Here is a 9,475-nt window from a genome sequence, read left to right on the forward strand (position 1 = left end):
ATTTACCTACTAAAATCAAGGGTAAATGCACTTATTTTAAGAGATTTTGTACTTTTTTCTAGATGGTTTTTGCAGTGCAAGCTCTTTAGAGTCCAGTAGCAGCATGGTTTGCACTCCTACAGACAACGTTTTGCTTTTTACTTATTGATGCATGTCCTCTGTGATGTTGCTTGGTCATAGAAACCAATGTCTGAGAACCATGGAAGTGATTTACAATCAAATCAAGATGTTCCTACACCTCCAACAAATGACCCTCCAATGTCTGGAAATTAGGGAATTTCAGGACAGGACCTTTGAAGTGGTATCCTGTGATCGTACCACACAACCGAAATTAACTGGTCTGCAGGAAAAAGGTGCTGGATTTAATACAGATGTTGTTATGCGGTTTAAACACTGAAGCCAATAAATTTTTTCAACTTATGTTGCATAGACCTAATGCTGAAGGCTAGGCTGCTCTAAGAGCTCCAACTCTCCTATTTGGAACTGCAACTGCTAGAGGTGTTGCTCTTTTATGGACACTTTTTAAAACATTCCTTTGAGTTCAACCAGGTTAACTAAAGTTATGATGATCTTACCTTTAAAATCAACTACTCTGAAATCTCCTTTCTGTCCTTTAAAGCCTTTCACACCCTGGGATCCGATCATGCCCTGCAGTAAAAACAAACAAAAAAACAAAAACAATGCTAAACCTGATTATGTTTGGTTATCCTAGACCAGGGGTCACCAACGCGGTGCCTATGGGCGTCAAAATTCCCTCAGCATCTTTTGAAAACAGTGTGACGTTTTACAAGGTTAATTATTTTAGTTTTAGTTGTTTTTTTTAACTGGGTGTTCGTCACTATTTTAGCGGTGCCAGTCAGGTATCCCTCCTGACAAGTAGGATAAATATTTATATATTTTTAAACCAGTCACACAAGGACCATAAACTTTTGTGTGTAGACACTTACAAATAAGAAACGAAAACTTCAAAAATAGACAACAAAAAATTTGGCTTGACAGTCCTTGTATTTCAAAAGAAAAATAAATATATGGCAATCAAAAAATAATCACAAAATTCTTCCCCACAAAATAAATGTCCATTTTTTCCCAACGGATTAGGGCTCCAATATAAATTGCCCCACAGCAAGAGAGGTCAGATGAGAAACAAATCTTGCTTAGAGGCAGGAACTGGATCAAGTTTTATGTTGTTGGTTTCAGGAGGATCTTTAACTGTGACGTCACCGGCTTCCGGGTAATTGTGATGACACATCGACACGGCAGGAGCACAGAAACGAGTTTGTTTGTTTTTCTTTTTTTTGTTAATGATCGGTGGTATCCAGAACAGAGGCAAAATACTGAAAGCACGAGGGATTAAACGGTCTCGGACAGACTTTGTTACTGGTCGACAGAACGGAATATGCAGACTTAGTAGCAGCAGCTGTTTCTGTTACGCTGTCTGCTGAGACACTGACATTTTCAAACTGGAGCTAGGAGTCAGATTGAACAGCGGACCAATCAGGTAAGTGCATGTGTTCAATGGGCGTAAAGAAAGGCGTGTCTTGAGCTGTGAAGAAACAGCTGGATTTATGAATAATGGTGCAGCCAGCTCTGTGCAAGAAGCAGGTTGTCAGGTTGATCTGCGATATATGAACCACGCGGAGATCTTCTCCAGTATCCTCCAGAACCAATTCATAATTTACAGGGCAAGTCCTTTTTTATGATTCTGTAAGGACCTTTCCATCGTGGAGCAAGTTTGGCCATAAAAGATTGATCAGCCTTTGATAAAGGGTGTGAACGAATCCATACACGGTCTCTTTCTGAGAAGTTTCCATCTCTTCTTCCACGGTCATAGTTGTGTTTCTGTCGCTGCTTAGCTTTTCTCAGATTGACATCAGCAAATTCACGGAGCTCAGCAATCTGTTTTACTGTAGCATAGACAGGGGTGTCAGGGTCACAAAGAGTTGGACTTAGCTCTGCATCCAAAGGCCCTTTCAGAAGTCGTCCAATGCTTAGCTCAGCTGGAGTCACACCAGTAGATTCATGCACTGCAGAGTTTAAAGCAAACCGAAATTCTGGTAGGTATTTATCCCAACTCTTATGTTTGTTACTGATATAGGATAAGAGCATAGCCTTGATGTTGCGATTTACTCTCTCCGTAAGGTTAGTTTGTGGGTGATATGCAGAGGTTTTCTTTGGTGTGAGATTCGATCTTTTACAGGTTTCTTCGAACACAGAAGAAATAAATTGTCGACCTTGATCAGAGAGAATGTATGTTGGCACTCCCCATCGTGTCAAAATCTCTCTGGTCAAGTACTGGGATATTATTTCTGCAGTAGAAATAGTCCACAAAAACAAGTAGATGGACATTACCATTAGAACTCTGTGGAAAGGGTCCCATAAGGTCCACGCCCAACATCTCCCATGGTGCACTCACCTCTGTTTGTTGCAACTTGCCAGGAGCTTTTCAGGTTTGTACATTTGACAGACTTGACAGGATCTCACATAGTCCCGAACATCAATGCTCATCCTTGGCCAATACACCAAGGCTTGTAACCGTTTGTAGGTTTTGTATCGTCCAAAATGTCCAGATAAAGGGTCATTATGATTGTGATGAAGTAACTGTTGACGGAGTGATGGTGGAATATAGACTTGGTAAAGAGTTTTGTGTGGTAATTGAACAACTCTGTAAACCTTGTCTTCCAGGATAGTGTACATTATTGTTGGCGACTCATGTACTGTTCCTTTGTCCATTATTTGTTGGTAAATGTTTTGTGCAAAAGGATCCTGCTGTTGAGCCTTCTAGATGTTCTCATCTGTCACTTGGAGTGGGTGAGAAGTGTCCCTACGACAGCACAGGTAACTGGTGAATGGTCAGAAGCATTGATTGGGGCTCGTGACAGAGCATCTGGAACAGTGTTATACTTTCCTTTTCGATATTCCACTGTGAAGGAGAATTCTTGCAAACGAAAAGCCCACCGGATCAGCCGAGTGCTAGGTTTATGAGTTTTAAAAACCCAGATCAGAGATGAATGGTCAGTCACAACGGTGAAGTGTCTTCCTATAAGGTAATATCTCCACTTTTCAATGGCCCAAACAACAGCAAGACATTCTTGCTCAGTAGTAGAGTAGTTCCTTTCAGCTTTATTTAGAGTTCGGCTGGCATAGGCCAGGACTTGCTCAGTGCCTAACCCAGTCTGCTGAGCTAGAACGGCTCCCAAACCCACATCACTAGCATCAGTATAAACAATGAATGGAGGTTTGAAATCTGGATGACCAACTCAGTGGGCTAGGTTTGAAATTTTATTCTATTCATTTGCTCTTATTTTTTAATAATTTATAGAGCATTTCATTACATTAATCTTTTAGAGCATTTAAGCATTTTTAGATCACAAAATGAGCATATCTTTGAGAAAATTAGAAGGGAAAGGAAACAATTACAATATTATTATTATTTATGTAATTTTAATGACTGCTGACCCAGTCCAGTTCATAGGTCAGTATGGGTAGCCCTTCGTATTACTCAGTACCCCTTAATTAGCTCTAAACCTTAAAAAGGTTGGTGACCCTTGTTCTAGACCTTCTCACAATTTGCTGATTAAAAACTCACCTCAGCACCCTTTAATCCTCTGTCTCCAGGTGAACCCATCTCTCCTCTTGGGCCTGGGTTTCCTGGGGGACCTGATGACCCTTTTCTCCCTACTGGTCCTTCAGGACCAGGAGGGCCCCTTATCTCAACTGGGGGGCCACATAAACATGTACCAAGATCACCTAAAACACAAAGGTTGAAAATAAGATTTTAGATCTCCCTCCTAAAAGCCAATCAAGTTGTTTTATTTTCTGATTTAATTAGCAGAGTTCTGTTGTAACTTTGTGTGAACAATAACAATGTGATCATTCACTAGGTCCTTTACACACAGAGAATTAAATATTATATTTAATAGGGAGGGTTATTAGGTGTATTCCTATTCAGAATGTGATCTTTATGACCACTACGTCAAGATCTGATGACTGGCCTGATTACTCATCTGATCCACCTCCTTCAGTCTCTATTTAACCAGCCCTCAAACCAGTCATCAGTGCCAGATTATCCACAAGCCTGTGGTGGTGTTTCTCTAGTGTACAGTACCTGTATTTCTGATTGCCCGATCCTGACCTGTTCTGCCTCTGGACCTCAGAGCCTGCGTGTTCCCATGCTGATCTGTTTGCCTGACCTGTCTTAGGACTCCTGCTGGATTCTGCCTGTTTAAAAAAAACTGGAACTGTTTCCTGACACCGTCTTGGATTTCCTTTCGGAACCTCTTCCAATCTTTGATCTTCTGGTCTGTACTCCTTAGCTCCTCGTCAACACGGGCTTTGGTTTCAACCTCTGGATTATCCTGCTTTCCTTCGTCTGCCTGTCTACCCGGGGCTTTAATGTCTGGGGCACTCTGGGCAGCTTCCGCCGCGTCTTCTCGGCAGCTGACCGACTGGAACAAACCTCATCCTCTGTGCATGGACTGAACTTTAAGAACAGGTTAGTGACTTACACATTCATAATCTTCTGCCACTAGATTGATGTGGTCACCAACCTGTGTTCTCTTCCTGTAGAGGTTCCTGCCTTAGATGTACTAGCTGTTTGCTGCAGTTCCTTTACTTTAAATAAATGCCTTTTGAGATATCAAACTGTCTCTCTATCTGAATACTAGTTTCTCTGTGCTGAGCCTTGACACACTACCATTTCACCTCACATTCCAGACCTCATCCGTCCTCACATTTTAAGCATTGACTTATTTAACAGTTATTTATAAGCAATAAATATTGGTAAGAGCAAATTGATGCGTTATAACAGCATCATTAAAAGAACAACTGTACATTCAAACAGCCACTTAGTACTTATTATGTAATGTAAGACAGAACAAAATAGGAAGGAACCCCATGAGGTGATGCACAGGTCCTACCTGTTGAATAACGTTTTTATACTTCATCTTCACCTGCTGACAGGTGCGCTTCTTTTAAGTGACATTTTATCTAAATGTCATACATTGATCGACTACATACCATTCAACCACTAAATTAGATTTCCCCCATAACATTGTCGTCATCGCAACAGCCTATGGCAGGCCATTAAGATATTCATCAGTTTATCTGAATAGATATTTTTTTTTATATCCGAAATAGGACAATATTTCCTTGTCAAAATAAACTTTATGAACAAAATGATATTCTTCATATCTAAATTAAACATTTTGGATGTCTACAAATCTCCATATTGCTGTAACTGGTTATAATTTGTGTTGTTTTTAACAGAAAAAAAACATATTTCAGATATCGTAGACACATATTCAATCAAGTTATTAAGTGTCAAAATGGCCATTTGTAATTGAGAAAATATATTAGAGTTCTGACCAGAAATGTGATTTTGAACAGGAAGAATCCTAATTTAGTGATGTACACATTGAAGAACAGAGGGGAGAGTGCTTTAAATAAATGTGAAAACAGCCTGCAACAGAACACTTGACAAATTTACGCATTAACTCGAGCAGCAATCTTCTCCTTGAGTCTGAGTTTTTTAGAACTCTGATCTTTAAACTCGTTTTGAAAAAGAAGTGTACTGCAAAAGGGTTTAACTGGAAAATTAAAATATGTTAATATCATGATTGATTGACTTTAATCTTTCCAAATAGGAAATAGGGCAAATAGGGCAATAAAAAAAAATAAAAAAAAAAGTTGAGAGTCAGACAATTGATTGCGCTCTGCAAAGATTGCATGTGAAACATATAAGTCATGCAAACCAAGTCAGTCCACCTTTTTTAAATTAGTGAAAGTGTGAACTGCTGGCACTTCGAGGGTAGGTTTAAAAATATTAAGGTGAAGTTATAACCCATGGAATTGAAGGTAACAATCTATAATAATAATGATAACAATCAATTTTTCCAGGTCAAGGACCCCCAAACTGATGGCCAGATCAGGAGCAGGGACCCACTAATTATATATAGTATGAAACTGTGTTCTATCAAACTGGTCCTATAGTCACTCTATTACAGATGGAGTCATTAATGAAAGTAATTTCTCCCTGGGATTATTTAAGTTTTTCTGATTCTGATTCCTGGTTGATGGGACAGGTGTTGTGAATGAAACGGTGCCCAGCTTAAAAGAGCTCCTGTGTGTTGCTGAATGTGTGCATTGATGACTGAAAGACATCTTCTGCCTCCATTTATCTGTTTACTACAGTGTATTGAATTCATGTTAATGTGGATTTAAAGACATTTCAATTAGTGGAAAAAAATGCAGGGGGAATATAAAGTCTAAGTCTAGTCAACCAAAACTTTCACAACCCCCATGCAGTACCTCCGTGGACCACCTAGGGGTCGCAGCCCCCCTGTTGAAGATCTCCGATCTATAGTGCACTTTAGATAGAAGTAAATTAAAATGATTTAAACAAAAGTATAGCAAATTAAAAGATGCAAAATCATATATAAAAGGATTAAAGGTCATAGCTACTTATTCATCAAAACAATGACGTTTTCAGGGATAATCCACAAAAACATCCACATAATATCTAGAATGATACAAATTGAAGTGTTAACTTTATTAAAGAATAAAATATGAATTTTGATTGCTACAAAATGATAGCCTCTACTGATATGATGGCATAAGAGCTGAGAAGTAGCTTTATATCAGCATTAGTTCTATAAATAGGATTCAAGCCCCCAAAAAAGTATTAATAATAAATAATAGTAAATAAAGGAGAACAAGAGCAAACATTGGTCCAGTTCTAAAACGTTGGTGCTGTCTTAAAGGGAACCATGATAGCAGTAAGAATAGATTTTATTTGGGGGAAATCTATTTTCAATTAAAATACAAAAAGTAAAAACCCCGTTTAGTTTAGCAAGCTGTTTAGTTTAATAAATTTGTAAAATCATTTAAAACAGATGTTTCCATGTTGTTTATGCTGCAAACCCTTTTGGGCAAATGGCATATGCTAGGTCCTGTAGCATTAGCTTCATCCAACAAAACAGCAATGAATAATGTTAAAACTTTTAGTTTGAACTGGAGCATTTTGAAATGAATGAGAATGTAGAAATAACAACACGTAATGAAGATAAGGAGGACTAAAAGGAGGAAGAGAGGGAGTCAGATAAAGAAGCTGGTGTTTGTATGGCTGCTAAAAGCACAAACCCTGAGTGTATAAAACTAAAGGAAGGGCTTGAGGATCAGGCTAATAGAAGAAAAAGAGTAGAAACAAAGCTTTATTTATAAAACACCTAAACAAGTGTGAATGATTTCAGGATCTTTCAAAGGTTTTAAAAAAAGAAACTCACTGACCTTTGGGCCCCGGATAACCGCGTTCTCCTTGAAAGCCTAGGTCACCTGGATCTCCATTGAGGCCTGGGATCCCTGGAAGACAGTACGTTCCTGCACGAAAGAGGATCACATTTCTAGAACATCAGGAAAATGTAAGTATCATTGACTGACCATTAGAAATGAAAACTATTTTACTTTAAGACTTGAAAATCACGGGTATAAAGAAAGTGATCCGTTACCTGGAATACCCGGCCCTCCCTTGGGCCCTCTCCGTCCTGGCGGCCCTGGTTTTCCACGTTCTCCAGGGTACCCCTCTTTTAAAATCTGACCTGGGTCTCCTCTGTCCCCTTTGGATCCAGGTTCACCTTTCTGACCAGTCATACCTGGTGGTCCTGACCCCCCCACAAAGAATATTACAATACTTAAACTTTTACTTTATATTCAGATCAGATCATCAAAGTCATCCTGTACCACTTTAAACCTGTTCTGTGCTGCCATGACATGTTAAATGTGAACAAATAATGTTACCTTATCAACAAATCACAACACCATAATTATAACATAGATCAGAGGCCCGTACCATGAAGCGAGCCTAACCTACAGGGATTACTTCCAGGCTATCCAGTTTAACCAATCTACAGCAATGGCAATCAGGCTCATTGGCGCCTCAGAGCACGTATAAAGGGGCGGGTTGAAAGTAGCAGACCATTCACAATCATAAGTGCAGAAGGGACAGTGGCGTATCTCTGTGAGGAACAAAAACTAAATTTACAAAAGTAAGAAGAGTAAAAAAAAAGGCTAATTGAAAAGTCAAACATGGTGATCAATCCTTTGCCACAAAGAGCATGGCAAAGGATCGGTCACTGCGTAAATGCACAAGTTACACATCAGTGACATTTAACACAGACAGCACACCAATCACTACTGCATATTAATTGCATGCCCCTCAGGAGTGAAGAGGAATTAGGAGCAGATTAAAAATAAAACACAAAAACATTATTTCATCTGGTTAGACTGACTTTTAATTTCAATAATGTCTGCTCTACAATAAAGATGAAACCACAATTGCATCATATTAATACAAGAAGTGGATAATCTTTGTATAATCCTCCTGATTTCTGAGAACGTTTTCTTTTTTTTTTATGGTGGTTTGCCATTTAATCCTCATCAGAGCAGCTCAGGTGAAACATCTACCGTTCCAATTAATACTGTTACAGCAAGAAAGAAAAGTTTTATATGTCAACTTGTATATTTAACAGCATGATTTTTATAATGTGATGAATATGGAATCTCACAGAAATCCAGTTATTGACTCACCTGCCATAAAATCCTTTTTTTTTACAGACTGTATTCAGACAAGTGGCTGACCATCCCAGTCAATGTACATTTAAGGTTTTGTTATCAGCCAAATCAGAGGATGGTGCTGCCCCCTTCTGCCTTTCACATGTCTTACTCTAGAAGTCAAGTAAAGAGGAAACTGGAAACTTCTTCATACCCCTTTAGAGACAATTTACATAAATCGATATCTATGTTCTTTGGCTGTATATACCGACAGGTTTATTTAGTGGAGGGTTTTGTTTCTATTTATGTTCAGGTGAATTGAGTTAGCTTGGAAATTGGTGTTTGGTTTGGTAGGTGTTGATTAGGCTCTTTCGTGTGTGTGTTTTGTCAAATCTTCTGACTGAAAAATTGTCTAAAATAAATTCCTAATTATTAATTATTTCATTCAACTAAAGAGACTGAATCGGAAGTCACCAGGTCCTGATGATGTCATCCCCAGAGTCCTGAATGCCTGTGCAGAGCAGCTATGTGGGATTCTACAGCACCTCTTCACCCCTAGTCTGACCCTGGTGACAGTTCCAGTGATGTTGAAGAAATCCTGCCTTGTTCCAGTAACAAAGAATAATAATTTATAATAATTTAACTTTATTGATCTCACACTGGAAAAATTCACCTCTGCATTTGACCCATCCTCTAACCACTAGGCCAACACTCCCCCAAGAAGACTCAGAGAAGACTCTGCCAACAGTCCCCAGTGACTATAGACCTGTTGCCCTGACATCGCACATCAGGAGGGTCCTAAAGAGACTTCTGTTAATTCACCTCAGCAAGCAAACATGCAGCTACTAGGACCTCTGGCCGGGTCGCCTCCTCGCGGTTCACCGCGGCAGCTGGTAGGTGTTTTTCATCTAAATAATCCAAACTGCAGGCA

The 9,475-nt window shown here is 39.2% G+C and overlaps 2 protein-coding genes across 2 annotated transcripts in view; both read right to left on the minus strand.

Moving 5' to 3' along the window:
* The window catches only part of LOC107086858 (collagen alpha-4(IV) chain-like), a 34,001-nt gene extending 26,351 nt beyond the window's left edge, over positions 1-7,650 (minus strand). Inside the window, exons 1-4 of the mRNA XM_015378083.1 lie at positions 7,503-7,650; positions 7,285-7,374; positions 3,587-3,747; positions 576-648 (exon numbers count right to left, since the gene is read on the minus strand). Of these exons, the coding sequence (XP_015233569.1) occupies positions 576-648; positions 3,587-3,747; positions 7,285-7,374; positions 7,503-7,644 (466 nt within the window). The 5' untranslated portion in view covers positions 7,645-7,650. The remainder of the gene's footprint in view (positions 1-575; positions 649-3,586; positions 3,748-7,284; positions 7,375-7,502) is intronic.
* A 1,594-nt stretch (positions 7,651-9,244) lies between these two features.
* The window catches only part of LOC107086864 (collagen alpha-4(IV) chain-like), a gene marked incomplete at its 5' end in the record, with an annotated part of 20,442 nt that continues 20,211 nt past the window's right edge, over positions 9,245-9,475 (minus strand). Inside the window, one exon of the mRNA XM_015378094.1 lies at positions 9,245-9,318. Coding sequence (XP_015233580.1) covers positions 9,245-9,318 — 74 coding nt within the window. The remainder of the gene's footprint in view (positions 9,319-9,475) is intronic.

The sequence above is a fragment of the Cyprinodon variegatus genome, unplaced genomic scaffold (assembly GCF_000732505.1).
Source record: "Cyprinodon variegatus isolate N-32 unplaced genomic scaffold, C_variegatus-1.0 Scaffold164, whole genome shotgun sequence".
NCBI lineage: Eukaryota > Metazoa > Chordata > Actinopteri > Cyprinodontiformes > Cyprinodontidae > Cyprinodon > Cyprinodon variegatus.